General features: G+C 38.2%; 4 protein-coding genes across 5 annotated transcripts in view; 2 read left to right on the top strand and 2 right to left on the bottom strand.

Annotated features, from left to right (window-relative positions):
- Positions 1–332: 332 nt before the first annotated feature.
- On the bottom strand, positions 333–7,499 carry hgsnat (heparan-alpha-glucosaminide N-acetyltransferase). 2 transcript variants are annotated; one of them, XM_077524339.1, is made up of 18 exons: positions 7,079–7,499; positions 6,182–6,300; positions 5,971–6,107; positions 5,389–5,504; positions 5,237–5,306; positions 5,088–5,157; positions 4,677–4,780; positions 4,451–4,527; positions 4,321–4,351; positions 4,080–4,240; positions 3,888–4,003; positions 3,640–3,761; positions 3,374–3,500; positions 3,188–3,274; positions 2,931–3,008; positions 2,062–2,132; positions 1,875–1,987; positions 333–1,701 (listed from the first exon to the last, which is right to left on the bottom strand). In XM_077524339.1, exons 1-18 carry the CDS (start codon positions 7,251–7,253, stop codon positions 1,520–1,522), a joined length of 1,956 nt encoding a protein of 651 aa, XP_077380465.1. In that variant the 5' UTR covers positions 7,254–7,499; the 3' UTR covers positions 333–1,519. The 2 variants fall into 2 exon arrangements, with proteins under 2 accessions (XP_077380465.1, XP_077380466.1); XM_077524340.1 differs by lacking the exon at positions 7,079–7,499 and adding an exon at positions 6,572–6,733.
- Positions 7,489–9,510, top strand: dctn6 (dynactin subunit 6). Its single transcript, XM_077524343.1, has 7 exons — positions 7,489–7,674; positions 7,870–7,934; positions 8,045–8,150; positions 8,569–8,654; positions 8,741–8,788; positions 8,870–9,012; positions 9,095–9,510. Exons 1-7 carry the CDS (start codon positions 7,646–7,648, stop codon positions 9,185–9,187), a joined length of 570 nt encoding a protein of 189 aa, XP_077380469.1. The 5' UTR covers positions 7,489–7,645; the 3' UTR covers positions 9,188–9,510.
- A 259-nt stretch (positions 9,511–9,769) lies between these two features.
- gtf2e2 (general transcription factor IIE, polypeptide 2, beta) overlaps positions 9,770–16,539 on the bottom strand; it is a 9,669-nt gene continuing 2,899 nt past the window's right edge. The window contains exons 3-8 of the mRNA XM_077524342.1: positions 12,704–12,786; positions 12,042–12,149; positions 11,776–11,958; positions 11,578–11,671; positions 11,009–11,124; positions 9,770–10,370 (exon numbers count right to left, since the gene is read on the bottom strand). Of these exons, the coding sequence (XP_077380468.1) occupies positions 10,251–10,370; positions 11,009–11,124; positions 11,578–11,671; positions 11,776–11,958; positions 12,042–12,149; positions 12,704–12,786 (704 nt within the window). The 3' untranslated portion in view covers positions 9,770–10,250. The remainder of the gene's footprint in view (positions 10,371–11,008; positions 11,125–11,577; positions 11,672–11,775; positions 11,959–12,041; positions 12,150–12,703; positions 12,787–16,539) is intronic.
- smim18 (small integral membrane protein 18) overlaps positions 13,791–16,539 on the top strand; it is a 3,455-nt gene continuing 706 nt past the window's right edge. The window contains exon 1 of the mRNA XM_077524489.1: positions 13,791–14,019. The gene's annotated coding sequence lies outside the window, so the exon portion shown is untranslated. The remainder of the gene's footprint in view (positions 14,020–16,539) is intronic.

Genomic DNA, 16,539 nt, shown 5'->3' with positions numbered 1-16,539 from the left:
ATGCAATTGGCTAATGTTGATTAAAAAAAAAAAAAAAAAAACGCAAAATTTTGCTTCAAGTAGTCTAGTGCAAAGAAAACTCCACATAAATGTCACGTGGGTACAAAAATAACTGGGAGGGGGCTTTGGGGGTAGATAAGTGGGTTTACAAATTGTCTAAAAACAGAAATAAACACGTATGAATGACCGCAGCATATCCCACCAGATGTGAATTTCGCCATCCACTCAAATTAACAAGTGTAAAGCACAATTCAATTGTAAATTTAATGGTTATTTTGTTAGCATTTAAAAAATAAAGTAAATTTGTCAGTCAATGATAAGATCTGAAAATCTTAATTACAGTATATTTATTTTTTTTTATAAACACAAAGCTGTGAACATGGTCCACAATAAATGACCTGCATTCTTTATACAAATTGAGTCGGCAGATGCATGATAAATCAAATGCATACAAACGAAATACATTTTAATGTATGCATTGAAAATACATCTAAACAATATAACAGTTATTACACACCAAAGGAAACATGTAAAGAATCACAGGTTCTACCACACCCCCTCCCCCTTTATATAAATTCTTAACATGTACATTTTAAACAGAGAAGCATTTTTTAAATCCACGTTTTTAAAGTAAACCTCAGCAATACTGTTTTGTTTTTATAATAGAAACATCATTGCAAAACATGAACAATAAAAGTATAGGTAACAAATCATCAACAATGACAGCAATGCAATTCTTGTATGACCAATCTATATTTAGTAAGGAGCGCCACTGAATCAAGTCTTAACGAGACATTGGCAAATACATCTAACAAGAGGTCAGTCAAGACAAAATGTAGTGCCTCAATTCAAGAGAACATTTTTTTTTTTTATGGACTATCTAAAGCTAACTTTTTGTGATTACCATTTTTGGATACCTGAGCCAAAGCAATTGCACATTTCTGTAAATCACAAAACAGCAAAAATTAGTCAGCTTTAATACCAAACTAAGTTCAACATTTGGCAATATGTAGAATTCACTGCATCGCAAAGATCTGAAATAGCACTTGCTTCATTACTATAAAATTTAAGTTTTTCATGTAAAAAAATATCAAAAGTAAGTGTGAATGTTTGCTGCTGGGTGATGACTGGAAGGATATCAAGGCCCATGTGGCCTACAATGGGGCGAGACAGCTGCATGTGATTACTTTCACGCTTGCAGGCTGTGCAAAATGAGGAATTAAATATTAGTTCTTAGTGTTAGAGGAAAACAAAGATTAACTGTGACCGTCATATTCCTAATATATCAATCTATTTTGGTCCTAGTTCTTCCTGAGTCACAAGACATCTAGCAGAAGTCAGCTGCTAGAAAGCTATGTGAAAAGTCATTCAGAGTCTCCTTTTTACAGTATATGTGAGCAAAACAGCAAAAACATTATCAAGAAACCGATTTTGAAATACAGCCCAGATATGGTTAAAAGTCCCTAGTTTCCATTTTCTGAGAATTCCAGCAAGGCTGAGTGCAAAGTCACAGGACCTCTTATATTTTCCAGAATATCTTTTTCCTGTATAGCACGTAGGAGATGAGAACCCAGCAAGAAACAGCCACCAGGTTCTGGGTGAGGTGCTCAGCGTGGGACTGAGTGTTGTGCATGCGCCAGCGGAAGGGGAAGTAGTCCTCAAACACCTCATGGCCCACGTACACAAGGATGGAGTTCATGCCTGGTTAAAATAATAATAATAATAATAATAATAATAATAAATCAATTGAATTCCATTTAGATTGTGCAGGTGTAACCCATGTTGATGAGTTTGTGAAAATGCTTGTAATTATGTGCATTACTGAAGTCCTCCAAACTGGAATCTAATCTCCTGACAATGAGTGCAGTGCTCACCCGGGTAAAAGAATGGTGCTCCAGACCACCACTTTTTCACGTCTATGGTGTAGTAGACCAGAACAAGCAATACATAGGCAAAGCAGGCGAGTGTTGTCACATAGGACAGAGACCTGGAAAGAAATTGTATAAGGTATTTAAAGTATTTGAGCAAAATTGTGAAAGACCACATAACATCATTAATTACCATAGATTCTTATTGACAGGAATGAATCCCTGGTCCGTGGAACACTTGGTGAGAACAGCTGATATGATGCCCTGTGTGTTACGCAAAATAGTTATATTATACCAGATTGTTCTGTAGATATAAACATGTTCACAGCTATGAAAAAAAAGCTAATTTGATATACATTTACCAACCATAAAGTAAGTTTAACCTGTACATTCTTGAAAGTTACATGAATTTAGCCTTCACAATTTTGCACGTGGAGTAAATTATTGGCTCTCATTTGAGTGCGCAGTTGTAGCAAATAAAAGTATCCAATGAGCAGAGTTCTGTTACTTTAAAACTATATTCTGATAAGTTACTAGTAGTAGTAAAATATAGTCTGTAACGTAATCCAAGTACCATATTAAAGTACTGTAATTTATCAAAAATAATACGGACTTACATAAACCCCTCCAAAAGAACCTACATATTCATTGTGCTAATTTATTATATGGTCCCCTGATTTTCTGGCATCCATGCTTAAAAACATGTAAGCATTGTCCTCATAAAGATAGACTGTGAAAATGACTGTAGAGAGAGAGAGAGAGAGAGAGAAAAAAAAAAAAAAAAGACTTCCTCTAGAAAATAACCGTATTGTTGTCATCTGGGGCCGTGCGTGATAGCACACTGCTCACCCCCATAAGCCACCAGTAGTGTGGATGACTGACAGCTCACACTTTTCTTTGTAAAATTATACTAAAATAAAAACCTCCCTCAGCCCAAATGGCATAATTATCACCCCCAGCTATCTGTTCTTTGTATCCAAATTACACAACACTGTTACATGTATTCCGTTACTCCCTAAGATTGCCAGTGAGTGTACAGCAAATAATAACAGATTTGCTCACCAAAAAGAGACCCCAAATGAGGAATCTTGATATAATACTTGAATGAAGATCTCTGTAGTGTAAAATTATCTTTCCTGCCTGAAAAAGTTGAATAGACAATTGTTAAAACATTTTGCAGTCATTCATCTTTACTCTAATGAGCTACACACAATGACTAAATTATTAAGAAAGAAAAAGCCACAATGGTCACTGAAATAACTTGGGGGGGGGAATTATAGCAATTTACTCAAATGCAAATTGGAGACAGAAAGATGTACCTGTAACCCAAGAAAAGCCATGACAATGGAGTTGATGCTTCCAAGAACACCCTCAGGATCATATGGCACATGAGTGTCATAAATGACCTTTAATGAAAAATAATTTCATTCAACAATGATTGTTATAAGAATATTTTCTGGTATGTGTACATTTTAATTACTCAGTTGTATTTGTCCCTCACTAACCCTTGCTGAGGGTGTCTGGTAGATGTGGTTTTCTCCAAGTAGCCAGCGGTCAATATGACCAGCTGCTCCGCCTGTACAATTTGAATACATGCCCATGTCGCCAATCCCACCAGGACCAAGATAGCCACTTTTCCAAAAGAGAGGATGAAGGAAAGACAAACTCACATTCATTCATCAGCACAGCACAATGCTTGTTTCTTTTTCAATCTACATACTGTATGTACACATACTGTACACACAAACACACTCCACCATGTCTGACTCACGTTGGGCAGTCTGGTACAGGAAGTAGAAAAGTGAGGCAGAGCCAAACGATTTCGAGGAGCAGCACAAAGATCCAGGCTGGCCAGTAGAGCAATACATCAACACAAGAGGACCACCATGCATCCTGGGGAAAAGAAAAATATATTGAATCCCCATAGTTTTGACACTAACAAACCATTATTGCTCTCAGGATGCAATTCGATGTCATGTAAAAAAAATATGCTCTAGTGTATATATAAAAATATCTAACTGTTGGTAGGATGTCCAGATGAGCCCTTGCAACCAACAGATCCAGACAGGCTACAACAAGGTATGACCAGGCAAGGCGCTGCAGCACACCCGGGATCCGCAGGTTGTCCCATGACACTGCGGTGGGGAGCAGAATCACTTACACAGCTGAACACAGGGGAGTAGCAAAAACTCTAAAAAAGCTCAAACTCACAAAAACCCTGGCAATAGTTGGGATTGATGATGAGGATGCCAATAATGAATAGCTGTAGGCTCCTCCACACTACTTTCTTCAGAAGCGACGTGCGGCTGGAGCCGAAGCGGAGCATGGAATTCATTGAGAGTGCGATTGATGTTCCCATGATGAAAACAAACCTGAAAAAGGAAGCAAACTCCAGAAATTATGAAGTGGAACTGCACAAAATGGACACGATGATTGAAACTTGGATCTTTACCAAGGGAAGACCAGATCTGCAACAGTTAAGCCTGAAATGACACAAAGAACAAAGCGGAAAAAATAAAAGAGAGGGATACTTAAGGATCTGTTTTTGTGGGGTGGCTAAAAAGAACACAGCAAATCCTCACCGTTCCAGCTCTCATGCCTGAAGAACCAATATCGCCCTCCTCCATAGTTCACAAACACCATAATACTCAATGAGATCCTGTGCAATAATGAACGTGACAGCATGACTCAAATTAGTTGCAATCAACACTTCTCAGAACTTTGTTTTGAAAAAAATGCAGAACTTTTCTAAGCAAACCTCCAAAACCAGTTAAATGGTTCACATGACACTAGATAAGCTTGTTTTACCCTCTGAATGTGTCTAGGGAGCGTAGCCTCTTGCTAGGACTGGGAGGGGGCGGAAGAATGTTGTCAGTCACCAGCGTCGCTGTCCTGCCAGGGGAGCCGAGCTCCTGGAGAGAGACATTTAGCTAATAACACCACTGCATACATGCTACCTCATTCAGTCAGTGTATGGAGACAATACACGTATTCGCTGATTTTTCCCTAAGTCAAGAGCATTCAAATATTTTCATTCACTGTGCATAAAGCTTTACTAATAAGCACAACATTAATCGATGCACCACATAATAATATACATAAGTAGAACGTATGGCACAAGATATATTCAATTAGCGGTATGTTTCTGTACAAGTTAAAATCCAAACATCCAACATGTGTCTGAAAAAGAAAGTCACATATACTTGGATAAATACTCACAGAGTTGATCAGCCTCTCTGTCTCCATTGTACCACCAATTCTGAACAGGACACCCCTTACTAAATCGAGCCTTTTGAAGAGAAGTATTTGGTTATAAAGTCCAACTCATATCAAAATAATTTAAATTAGGCCATCATATCATGACTTACGCCAATATCGCTCTTCCCAAAGCAGACAATAATCCCAGTCCAGCAAAGACAAGGAACGCTACCAAAATGGCTGTGTAGATTTCGGGAGAAGATATATACTGTATCAACACGGAAACTCACACTCAACAGTACATTTTGTGTGATTCTCTTACGTATGTAACTATTTACTGGGTCTGCATCAGTCACAATTGAGCAGTTTACTGCAGAGTTACTTATATTCTTCAGCCATAGAGAGTAGTTGCCCTGCTCCCCAAAGTGGAATGGAACTCTGAAGATGAAAAAGAAAGATTGTCGCATAATGCAGAGACCTCAAACAATTAATAGTAACTGCTCAAGACCCGAAAAGGCTTTAACCAGCAAGAAAGCATCAAGACTGGCCGACAGAGCAATGAATGAAGAATGTTAAGCACAAAGATCTACTCTGGAGCAATGCAAAATAAACCAACAAGATTGGACTTTGATTGTCGTCATTGACTAAACACTAGAGTATAGATCAATGAAACAGGTTTACACAGTCAGATTAGTCCAGACATGCTGTTGTGGAGTAAATGGGTTTTATCAAGAAGAAAATTTACAAAAAAATTAAAGATAAAACAGCCATCATGTCTCGTGTCTAGTGTGCAAGCCTGTGGAGATTGTGCTACAGCATGATCTAGACCTGCTTCAATTTGTCAGATCTAAGTTCAACATGGCTACTTCACTAATTCATACACGGGTTTTTTTTTTCAACTTACGAGCAGAGGTCCAGGCTGTCAGGGGTGCTGTTAAATTGGAGTGTAATTTCATGCTGTGTGCTTACAATGAACTCTTCCGAGCTTGGCTGACCTGGAATTGTCACAGCAGGGACCACCCCAAGCTCTTGATAAAGACACTAACACATCCAAAAAGCAAGAAACATTATGTACAAATTAGGACAATGAGGTCAAATGGTGAATGTGTGTTTACCTGATAGCACCGCTGTGACACCCAGGTCACTGCCACATCAGTGTCCAGTTCATTAATGACTGTCAAAAAAGCTTCATCCATCTTTAGTTTTGGGTGTTGTTGAGCCTGAAATATCCCAGCTGTAGAGAGGAACAGAAGCACATAATGGCATCCACTTTGTGTGTGCTAACTGCTAAGTATGCAATGGTAATGAAGTTCCTCCTTTTTCTTTTGCAACTGACCGCACCCACATATTCTTTACAGCAACGGGGATTTAATACTAAATCTGATCCGAATCACTATATTTATCACATCAAAACATGCACAATCAATTACATGTTGCACAAATCAGGAAAATGCTATTTTGATGTCCTAACACTGATTAGAAACTAAGAACGCACTGTAACTCACCTCACAGAATTAACTTCCAATCAGCATTATTAAATGTATATACCAAATGAGACGCGTGTAATTTTATGTGGGGAAGAAATGCGTATAGAGAGAGATGACACGGTTAATGTTAAAGCCTTCGCGTAAGAAGCATGTGAGCTAGTGGGCTGGCTGTGTGACGGGCCGGCTGCACAGTCACATGCTCATTTAATCCATCAAATACCCCCAAAGAGGGAATTTCAAATGGCTGAAGGTCAATTTTTAAGATTTGCGTGAATGCACGGATGGAGGCTGTTTAGTTTTAGTGCCAATTTAAACCTGGTTTCAAATGTGTTATCTTGAGCACACGTGGTTGAGTCAAATACATTAAAATGAGTAAATACATAGGACTCAGTTGGATAAAACAATCCCTCAAGACGATAAATGGAGAAACTGAAGCCACGTGGAAAGTGCAGTGATTTAGCTATTAGCTTGGGAGCTAACCTTGCCAAGTCGTAACGCGAGTTTACTTTTACCGAATATACTTACAGGAAGACAGTTCAACTTTCTGCGTTGCCACACAAATGGCTATTAGTGAGACAATAACTGAAGAATAAAACATGCCATATTTCCTCGAGTTTGCCATTTCGCTCTCTTGTGCCTTTTCAGGCGCGGCGACTGAAGTTGCCCCCTGAATGTTTTTGTTTATGTTTCTTTTTCCCATAGCAGCCACATATCACTTCCGACTTGTGTTTTTTGGTGTTAGTGGAAGCGAGAAGGGTCAAAGTACATTCAACCTGAGCGCGTTCTAGTGAACTTTGGAAATAGTATATGTGTATATAAACACATTAATTAAAAAGTAAATCTAATCAGGTTGTCTTAATGGCAAACAAGCATGGGGATGGTGGACTTTATGTGCTTCTAAAAAATAACCGTGATGAGAAATGACTCGACTACCCAACAAAACGGACGATAAGAAAAAAAAAATTCATGCCTAAAGCGAAATAATTTGCGCATGCCCAGTAAACCTCAATAGGAAGGCTGTCAAATCGATTGTCGAATGCCTTACAGTCGAGCGTTGAGTACGGCGACTCCCTTCTGATTCCATCCATCACAATGGCGGATAAACAAAACTCTCAGAAAAGGTAGTCCTAAACGACGGTCAACTGCTTTATTTAATTCTCGGGACTAACCAAAGGACGAATAAATCATCTTGTTTATGTGAAACGAACGTGTAGCTATGTCGGGCGGCTACATGATGTAGCTAGTTAGCTGTGCTAGTAGGATGTTTGCCCGTTTTCGCTAACGTGTTTTTAATGTGATCCTTTTTCCCCCCCCAGCGTTAAGATTGCAGCAGGAGCTGTGGTGTGTGTTGAAAGTGAGATTAAGGGGGATGTTACCATAGGTAAGATGCTTTGTTTTGTAGATTACAAGCAACTTCATGGCTGACAACAATGTAGCAACTACTGTGCATCCGTCTCTGCTCTATCCTCCCTCTTTTTTTTTTCCATTCAGGCCCAAGGACAGTGGTCCACCCAAAAGCACGAATTATTGCAGAAGCGGGACCCATTGTGATTGGAGAAGGAAATTTGATCGAGGAACAAGCTGTCATCATTAACAGGTGACAATCAAGCCATTTATGTTTAAAAACAAAGACAAAACAGGTTTAACATTAAGATTTAAGTTTATAAGTTTGATTATCCGGAATTGATACTGTAGATATCAACAATTTCTTAGTTTTTTTTGTTTGTTTTTTTAATACCTAAGCTATCTCTTACATAATTGTGCCTACTAGTCAAAAGGACATATAGAAAGGCTGACAGCTGTACTTCAAACTGAATTGTACAGATGTCCATAATAGGCAAAACTGACTATTACTTATCTAAATCACATATCCAATCACACTGTTAAATAGATATATTTATCTATATAAAAATTCATACGCTAGTGAATGATTCCAAACACAGCCAAGTATTTTTTTTTCATTGAATATAATACCAATTCAAACATCTGCTATACACTTGACTATATTTTAATAGTTACCCAGAAAACATCATCCCAGATACTGAAGTGGAACCGAAGACGATGACCATTGGTATCAATAATGTATTTGAAGTTGGCTGTTGTATCCTTTTCTTTGCCGTTACCGCTCACCTTTGTAAAGCTTTTGACCTGTCCAGTCAGTAACATTTGCCTGAACAGATTCTCCAGTGTCACAAGCCCTTAAAATTGGAGACAACAATGTCATAGAATCAAAAGGTGAGCTTTACTTTCATAGATTGGAAATATAAGCATTATTTTCATTATAACTTTAATTACTCAGTGTTCTCTATTGTTTAGCTGATGTGGGTAGGAACGTCATCCTAACCAGTGGCTGCATCATCGGTGCCTTCTGCCAGGTGAACACCTGCGAAGTCATACCTGAGAACACAGTTATTTGTGGCTCTGGATGTATGAGGCGGGTGCAGACTGAGAGACCACAGGTACATGGGTGCACATATTCAAAGGTTCAAATTTGTGAAAAACAACAAATTATATGAACATTTCCTCTCTTTTATCTTACAGCCTCAAACACTCCAGCTAGATTTCTTAATGAAGATTTTGCCCAACTACCATCACTTGAAGAAAACCATTAAAGCCAGCCATACTGCTAGTTAAACACTCATAATGGAAGTTGGAATTGTGAATAGCAAAATATGAAGTAACCCACGCTGAAATCACCTATCAATGTACATATTGCCCAACTTTTTCTTCAATACTTTTCCTTACAGATATTTTCTACTTTCCGCAACACTTTTATCCTGCTGTTCTAATAAATATAATCTGATAAATGTATAACATATGAATACACTGTTTTCATAATAAATCTCAATGAGTCATTCTAGCAGATTTCAAAGTGCGTAACACTGTAACTTCCAGGGAACCTTTCTGCAGAGAACAAAAAATGGCTGCTATCCGCTCAATTAAAACACTCAAATTCATTTACTGCTATTGTGCCTACTTTGATGTTTGGTGTTTTTTTTACTCAGCAGGTTGAACACTAATCAAGTTTGCCCAAAATCTTTTAGCATGGCAGGTTTCCAAATTTTTCTCACGCGACTCAAGCTTAAAAGAGGCACACCTTAACTTACTTTAAACTCTTGCCTTGTAACAGAATAAATTCAGTATATTTAATGCAACAAAACCTAACATGCACAATAGCAGAGACAATTTCGAAGACCTTAGAAAGAAATGCTTACATTTGTTTGACAGTATTTTATTAAAAGCAGGATGGAATGTCCCCGCAAAGTAAAACAACTGAAATATGAACTCTTGTTGGCATCAACGATAATCCATGCTGGATGACATCTCTGTTAACACACAACACAAATCTTGATTCTGCACTTTTTTTGAATGGGTGAACTATTAGTACAGAATTGTATTTAAGCATTGCTGAAAATATTATATTCCCTGTACACACACTTTTGTGTTAAAGTATATAATTAAGAAAAAAACTATGTACACACATTTCTGCCTGGTTTTGTTTGTAAAGTGGTGTTAGCCCCTTCAAAGATGGCTTTGTCTGAAAGGATCTTAGGTAACGGATATCCTGTCTTCAAACATCCTTCTGGCTCAATAGCTAAAATGGATACCACAAAGTAGTCACTATTCGCAAGGACCACAAGAGGAGCAAAATAAGCTAATACAGCATTTGAGCCGTCCATCATCCAAGTGTTTGATTTCACTTTTTGACTGGCACGCCATCTGCATAGTCCTCCAGTACTCCTGCCAAATGGTTGTTGTGGGTCTTGAAGTGTCTCTTTCGCTGACCAGCTTGCTTCTTCCTCTTTTGAACTGGTAACTGCGGGGAGCGCATAACAGTCAGTGCACGCTTGGCAGTGATGTGCACAACCAATGCTTGCTGTTTATTCCTTTCCAGTGAAATATGAGAGGCAATCGAAGCTTCATCATTGAGGAGCTTGGCCCAACCTTTTGAGGCAGATGGACTCGCAGGAATCCATCTTTCCTAGCTCCAGGCTGATTAGATTGTGTCCCCTCGAAAAATAATGGGGCCAATCAGCATCTTTTAATGTTGGCTCTACATCATTCAGTAATGATTGCGGGTTTGCATTTGCAAATACCGGTCATGTAATAATGGCGTTCGAAGTTATGGTGTTACTTTTTCATTAATTGTGTTCCGTAGTTACTTTTCAGTCATAGCACCATTGCTGTTATTGCCAAATTATGTGACATAGATCATTATTATTTGAAGCTGTTTATCATATCAGCAATTACATATCTATTAATTAAATATATATTAATTATTGTTATTAATAGATATAGCGGTACCCTGAAGTGTTCTTTACATGTATTGACATTGTATAACTTAATAAAGCCCTTACCTAATTAAATACATCTAACAAAATGAACATTGGGATTTTAACCTCTGAGATATTTGGAGATCAAATTGATTAGAAAGTAAACCAGTAAGATACTGACCACTTTCTTTGGCCCCGATTCCTGCATGGAGGTGATGCCTTGCTTTTTCAAGTACTCCTCAATCTTATCTTCATCCATGGAATCCACTGGAACGCTCCTCCACAGTTTCTGAAATTCTACCATTAGGCATTTGAAACAGAAAACATTTTTGACCAATTCATAAAATATCTTACCTTGATAGAAATGAAGCAATGTTATTCAGTGAATAGTGATTACCAATAAAATTACTAAATATCAATATTTATGTCATATTAAAATGCACGCATAAGGTTTGTTCAAAGTCATCCATCCTTTTTCTATACCATTTTGTACACATCAAAGTTTTTAGACTTAGATTTGACTTTATTGATCCCTCTGGGAAATTTACATGTCCAGCAGCAATGAAAACAGATAATAAAATACAAAAATAATTCAATCAATCAATAAATAAGGTTATTACACCAGAACAACAAAACAACAAATGGAATATAACTACATTGAAGACACTGTTGGTTTTATGAACTTCTCTGTTGCCAAAATCAAGAGAAAAAATTGACTGGGCAGACACAAAGATACATGTAAACACTGACCTTCATCTACCAAAAATTGGCAGTGTTTGTCATTGTAGAACAGAATTTTCTTCTTATCTGGTCTTGTCACAAATGTGATCTGATCCCCCAATGCCTGAAAACAACCATTTGGGAATGAATTTCTACGTAGCATGGCAAATAAGTCATTTGCTGTTAAACTAAACAACCAAAATAAGGAGGATGTTTGATTGGAGTGACCTTGATGGCCTTAGCAGAGTTGGGCAGCCCCTCTTCGACTTCGTCCAGCAATACTCCTCCCAGGCCCAGCTGGTCATGTTTGTCCAGCAGTCTCAGTAAAGCCTTTTTGTCCTTCAGGTTGTACTTGGGCTTGAAGCCATATGTGCCATCCCGGACCTCGATTTTGGGATTACTGACCAAAGCCTGCGTCCAAGATTCACCACTTGTAGAATTCAGCAAAGACAAGTAATAAATGACAATACTTTGGATAATTGGTGTATACAAACCTCAGTCATGAGCCACTGCTTTTGTTTCATGCTGATGTCGAGAAGTTTGGTCTCATCCAGAATTTCCTCTAATGTCAGGAAGTGTGTGTCGCCATTCTGGTGTCTTGTCTGTGAAACCAGAACATAGCAATACATAGATGAAAAATTTTGTTTAGTACCAAAATATATTATAAGCAGTTCTAAGACGAGCAAGAGGACTAAACAAAGGCCCATAGCAATTTGTACTAAAGGCTTTAAAAGCCCAATGCTGACAGATGAGACATAAAATGCCCATATTGCAAGGCAATCTGTCAATTTGAGTCAGGTTTGGGGTGCTTCTGCGGCCCAACAGCATGATCAACAAGCTGTTTGAGCTTACAGAGAAAGACTTAGTTTCAATTATTATGTAGAGGACACAGTCGACTCGCACAGCAAAATCAAGCTTGAGTTTTTTTGTTTTTTTTTACTTGTTACTGAACAAAAGAAAGCTATTCTCACAAAACTAAAATAGTGTACACCTCAGCAAACACAATAATAAACATTAAGCTAAATGAATACCTCTCTGACAGCATCAATTGTCATTATTGAGAACAGGATCTCATTAGATTGTGCATTTGCACAATCTTTCCTAATGTTGTGGGTGTGAATATGTTTGCCTCAGAAACAGTTAGTTTCCACCTTACCTTCATGTAATTGACTATCTTCGCAAGACAACCAAACTTGTAGCCGGAGCTCGTCTTTATGTTAAAACTGCCATTACTAGACTCTGAAAAGAAAGTAGAGAAGAAAAATTAGGAGATTAATTAATACAGAAGTCAATTCAATATTTTTCTTTACAGTAATATGTTCCATGTGCTACAGTAGTCTAAACACGGAATTTTGATGCATATTGTGTTTGTGGAATATGAATTAAGCAGCAAAATCCGCTCGTTTTTATCCATCTCAGTTGCTCGGAGCTCAGGTAATGACCAATCAGGCGTCACCGATTGTCTTAGGTCATATGACATTTGCAAGATGAGCTGTGATATATTATCATGTACCATTATTGTAAAGAACATTTTTGGGGGTTAATTTCCCTTTAAAAAAAAAAAAATGCCATTCTGTATTAACTACTAAAATCTCAAGAATCATAACAGTAGTGAACAAAAGTGGCAACCAGTGGTCCTAACATGAATTGAATGGTTGAACAATACCAAATGTTGGATTGTAAATATCACATAAGAGTATGTAAACATGTTAAAGTGTGTAGGGAAAGCATATGAAATATAGAAAATTACTATGGATAGATGTTTATATTACTTCAGTTATTTATTATTAACTAAAGCTCAGCGATAGGCTAAAAAAGACTAAATGGGTTAAGTAAAACTGTTTGAATTGTACTAATTCAACAGAATTAATAAATTGTGTGCAAAAGCAATTCACTTGAGAACCAGCAGACATGTTGATTCAGTATCAACAAATTTGTCTCAAGAACACATACATGATAAGCTACAATCTCCTTTACAGATATTAATAACAATGTAACATGGTAAACATGGTAACAATGGTAATAATGTATCCTCTGTGTATCTTGAGTTCAGTCTGCAAAAAAAAATAAAAAATCCCATTATATGCCGTAAGTCCAATGAGAAAACTCAGTCCATGGAGACTGCAGAAACGTTCCAATCAGAGCAGAGAGATGCAGATTCATGAATGATTAAGAGAGTGGGCGGGAGCAACTACCACTGTTGAGCTGTTCTGTGGGCAGGCCGCTGGAAATGTGACAGGCCGGGTAACAAATGGGTCGGAGACAGAGCCAGGGGAAAAGAGCCAATGACTGAGAGGAGACCGTTGTCAGCCATGAAGCTCTGGCAAGGAGTGGCGGGCGGTGCTGCATGAGCGCACTGAGGAGGAGTGAACGCAAAAGGGAGGGAGGCAGCGGAGGAGAGGACATAGGTGGGGCAGCAAAAGGAAGAGAGAGCATCCATTCACTGCCGTCTTCGCAAGATCATATAAGCAGGTGGGTTTCTTTTTTTTTTCTTTCTTCTTTTTTTTGATGAACATTGGACAGGAATGTGAGGCACGCAGGGTGCTCTCAGACTACGCATCAGCAGATGTTTCATAATGCATCTGTTCCCCATCCAGAGTAATATTTACATACATGGTCTAGCAAAGATGGATGTAAAATGGAAGCCAGCCATGCTTGAATTTAGGCCAAGATGGATCATGCACCCTATAAAATAAACATGAATACATTTGGTGACTTTTCACGAGGCTACCAAGCATTAAGATGCACTCGTGCAAGTTGAGGTGAAAACTGAAGCCCTCGCGGATGGAGTGACAGCTGTGAGGAGCCAAGCCAATGGGAGACATTAGCGTATGAGTGAGAGACTAATGCCGGGTGTGTGTGCAGAGAAGTGGTCTTATAGCACCTTAGGGAGGACTGGGGTGGAGCCCACTTAGGATCAGTAGATGACCTAGCTTGCTAACGTCATATTTGAAAACTTCCCCAGGCATAGAGCTGAAGTAAACCTACTATATTATCAGAACCAATGAAGGAGAGTGTACACAACAAGTGTTTCAGTCTCCTCCTGATAAAGCAATTGCCTTGAATATTTAACTTTCTATCTCTTAATATGTTATTTTCCAGTCACTTCATTCGGTGACAAAAACATAACATCCATACACAAGAGTAGACATTGGGGGTACATCATATGCTTTAGCTAGCAAGAATATTCATTTCTATGTACAATGAAGTAACTCGAAAAGTACAAATAGAAAATTTGAAAATTATTAACGTCCTCTTTTGTTAGGCAAAAGCATGTGGCCTCTTGAGCCAACTGAGGTCGCTACCACAGGTTTGATCACGTTCTTAGCAAAATGGTGCTTCCAGTTACACAAACAGCAGGTTCTCATCATAAGAAAAAACACCTTTTTCAACAAAAAGCACCCGCTAAGTTCATCTTATTTTTTTTTATCTCGCTTGAGAAAATTGGGTCAGCTGCAGTACATGATTTACGAACATCTGAGCATATGTGTGTCAAAGCGTGAATGTGTCTGTCTAAGTGTCTCCATACGTTTACATACATACATACATAGCAGCATACATTTCTTCATTTTGAAGGTAAAGCTAGCTTGAAGGGAAATAAAATGCCACTATATTTTTCACTTTAGTTTATCCCCTTCTTACAGATTGTGATTGTGTCATTTTCTGCCACATGGTGCTCTTCTTTCTCTCTGCCATCCTTCAGGTCCATTTCTGAGCTACGCATGTTTGCATGCTGTTGCTTGTACTACAAAAAGTCACGTGATGGGTGGTGTAAGAATAATTGGAAATAATAAGTTATCATACATTCACTGCAATGAAGAACTGCTTATGCTTGCAATGAAGAATGCTTTGCTTCGCACTCACATTCACATAGCCAAGCCAATAGCCATATGTTATCTTATTATACATTTGCTGCAATGAAGAACTGCTTCTGCTTGCAATGAAGACTGCTCTACTTGCAAAGAAGAATTGCTTTGCTCAAGAAGCTGAAGAACCAAAACATCTAATGCAGCAAAATGGTTCGAGACAGTCTGCTGAGGTCACCTGCTTTCTGTAAAGAAATGATTGCAAACTTGACCACACATGTACTCAGCAATCTTCCACTCACAAGCACAACACATAGACAAACAAGTACACTGTGTTCCAACTAGGGGTGTGAATTGCCTAGTACCTGACGATTCGATTCGTATCACGATTCACAGGTCACGATTCGATTCGATACCGATTAATCCCGATACGAATGGTCACGATTCGATACCGATTAATCCCGATACGAATTTATAAGTCGATTGTTGCGATTTTTTTCCATTCAAATTTAGAAAATACTATCAGTAAATTTGTACATGTACACTGTAAGATTTGTATGAATATATTTATCTAAAACTTGAGGCTTATAACCGTGAGCCACTGTACACAAACTTTTTGCAATCTGTTTCACATTTGAACAGCATTAAAATAAAAATATTAAGGCTTAATGTGCCGTTCATATAACATTCTTCCATGCTCAAGGTGTGAATCCTAAAAAAAAAAAAAAAAAAAAAAAAAAAAATTCGATTCTGCCGATTATTGAATCGATTCGAGAATCGCGCGATGTAGTATCGCGATATATCGCCGAATCGATCTTTTTTAACACCCCTAGTTCCAACTATGCCTTGCATTTGCATTTTAGCGTTGGAACACCCATGTAACTAGGGGCGTGGAAAAACAAATAAATAGAGAGGGTGAGGAGAGGAATCTTTAGAGAGTGCAGGAGTGAATTGTTCATCTCCTCTCTCCTCATGAGCCCTGAACTGAGTGTCTTCTCTCTCTTTCTTTTTTTTTGTCGTGTTTAATAGATGTCAAACAGGTAACCCTGAGGTGGCTAAACGTTAAAACTAAAGAGGCAATAATTTCTACATGTGTATCACACGGCGATGTAGAAATTCTCGTCTCGTAGCAAGAGGCAAAAGAGAATGCACACCTTTGCAGCAATCAGCACACGCAGTGTTGATT

The sequence above is a fragment of the Festucalex cinctus genome, chromosome 6, assembly GCF_051991245.1.
Source record: "Festucalex cinctus isolate MCC-2025b chromosome 6, RoL_Fcin_1.0, whole genome shotgun sequence".
Taxonomy (NCBI): domain Eukaryota; kingdom Metazoa; phylum Chordata; class Actinopteri; order Syngnathiformes; family Syngnathidae; genus Festucalex; species Festucalex cinctus.
This window is presented reverse-complemented; position numbering and strand designations above follow the sequence as displayed.